The sequence below is a fragment of the Verticillium alfalfae genome, genomic scaffold, assembly GCF_000150825.1.
Source record: "Verticillium alfalfae VaMs.102 supercont1.1 genomic scaffold, whole genome shotgun sequence".
NCBI lineage: Eukaryota > Fungi > Ascomycota > Sordariomycetes > Glomerellales > Plectosphaerellaceae > Verticillium > Verticillium alfalfae.
The window spans coordinates 1,821,002-1,822,523 of NW_003315038.1; the positions used below are offsets into that span (position 1 = coordinate 1,821,002).

Sequence of the window (1,522 nt, forward strand, 5' to 3'; positions counted from 1 at the left end):
CGACGCCAGCCCAGACATTGCTATCCTTGTCAGAAACCGTCGAAAGATCCGGAGTTCCAGAGCCGTCGAGCCACAAGCGCGCGACGCTGTGACGCTCCCTTCTCCTGGCATCGCGATCAAGGGGTCCCGTCCGTCTTTTTCCTGATGGGCTCCATTTACAGGGCTGGGCGTCGTCAGTCTCATAAGTTGGTCGAGACCATTACCTCCCCATTGCCGGCCCTGGCGGGGGCGCTTAGGCGAAGTTTCAGATTTGGGCAATCTTCCCATTCAACGTCCTGTCCTGTTGCGCCACGATGGCTGGTCCCCTGGCCGAATGAGGTCATGTTGAGTGCTCTACAGGTTGTGGGCGGCCACTCACAACGCGTTGTCGCTGCTTGGTAGGGTGGTATCCGGTGGCTTGCGTGTGGCAGAAACCAGAGAAACCAGAGACAAGAAAAAGGTTCGCCAGCAAGCTTGGTTTGCCGTTACCCGGCGTTCGCATCTGAACCACGACCTCCAATCCCCCCCTTCGATGCCGCGTCCCTTGTACACAAGGCCCTGTCAGTGACGTGGGTCCCCGCGGTGCGTAGTGCAGGTTTCGATCATGGGCGGCGACCGTCCTCTGTCTACACTGCTTTCCCCCCTTCCAACCTGCCTAGCGGGCTGCCGGCAGTCGATGCAAGGCGGGTGGGTGGCCAGGAGGTCAGGAGGACTGCTCCGATGAGTCGAGTTGGGCCAAGACAGCCGGCAGACGGCCCCAAGTGCATCGTACCCTGCGTCTGGCCCTGATCCAGGGTCCAGCCCATGTACCCACTACACTGCCGAGATGCCCTGATGTGTGGCCATGGTCCCTCACGTCGAACGAACCCTTACGCGTGCCGTGGCTGACGCTGGGCCGGCCGACCCCATGGATGATGACGCTGGCCTGGGCATTCGCAGTGCATCAAACCTGGCTTTGTGGGCAGAGGGACTAAGTCATGGGAGCGCATCTGACTCTGGCTTGGGCCGCCCTGAGTTTAGACCTCCAGGCCTGATTTGCTTGACCATGTTGATAAATATGCCCTCTGGCTCCCACCCAAAGTCACAAGTGTCCTCCTCTTCAACCAGCCAACAGCAGCCAGCCAACAGTCCCCTTTTTGCCGTCAAGCAACTCTTCTCACAAGCCCCTCCTCACCTACCTACCCTACCCACACCCACACACAGCCCGTTCTAGCACATACACACAATGGCTCTCGACCGCATTCTCAGCATGGTCCTCCGCGCCGCGGAGCTGGCCTTTGCTGCCATCGTCACCGGTCTCGTTGGTCACTACCTCGACCACTCCCAGGCGTCGTCATGGACCAACGCCCGCCACATCTACACGATTGTCGTGTCCGCCATTTCCATTCTCCTGGCCCTGCTGTGGATCCTCCCCTTCTCCAGCGCCTTTGTGCCCCGGCCCGTGGACCTCTTCATGTACATCCTCTGGTTTGTCGCCTTTGGTCTGCTCGTCGATGTTTGTACCCGCTTCCCCCTGTTCCCTGCCGGCGAAGCACCGGTGGGA

The 1,522-nt window shown here is 60.2% G+C and overlaps 1 protein-coding gene across 1 annotated transcript in view; it reads left to right on the forward strand.

Annotated features, from left to right (window-relative positions):
* Positions 1-1,204: 1,204 nt before the first annotated feature.
* VDBG_00548 (conserved hypothetical protein) overlaps positions 1,205-1,522 on the forward strand; it is a gene marked incomplete at both ends in the record, with an annotated part of 2,336 nt that continues 2,018 nt past the window's right edge. Inside the window, one exon of the mRNA XM_003008820.1 lies at positions 1,205-1,460. Coding sequence (XP_003008866.1) covers positions 1,205-1,460 — 256 coding nt within the window. The remainder of the gene's footprint in view (positions 1,461-1,522) is intronic.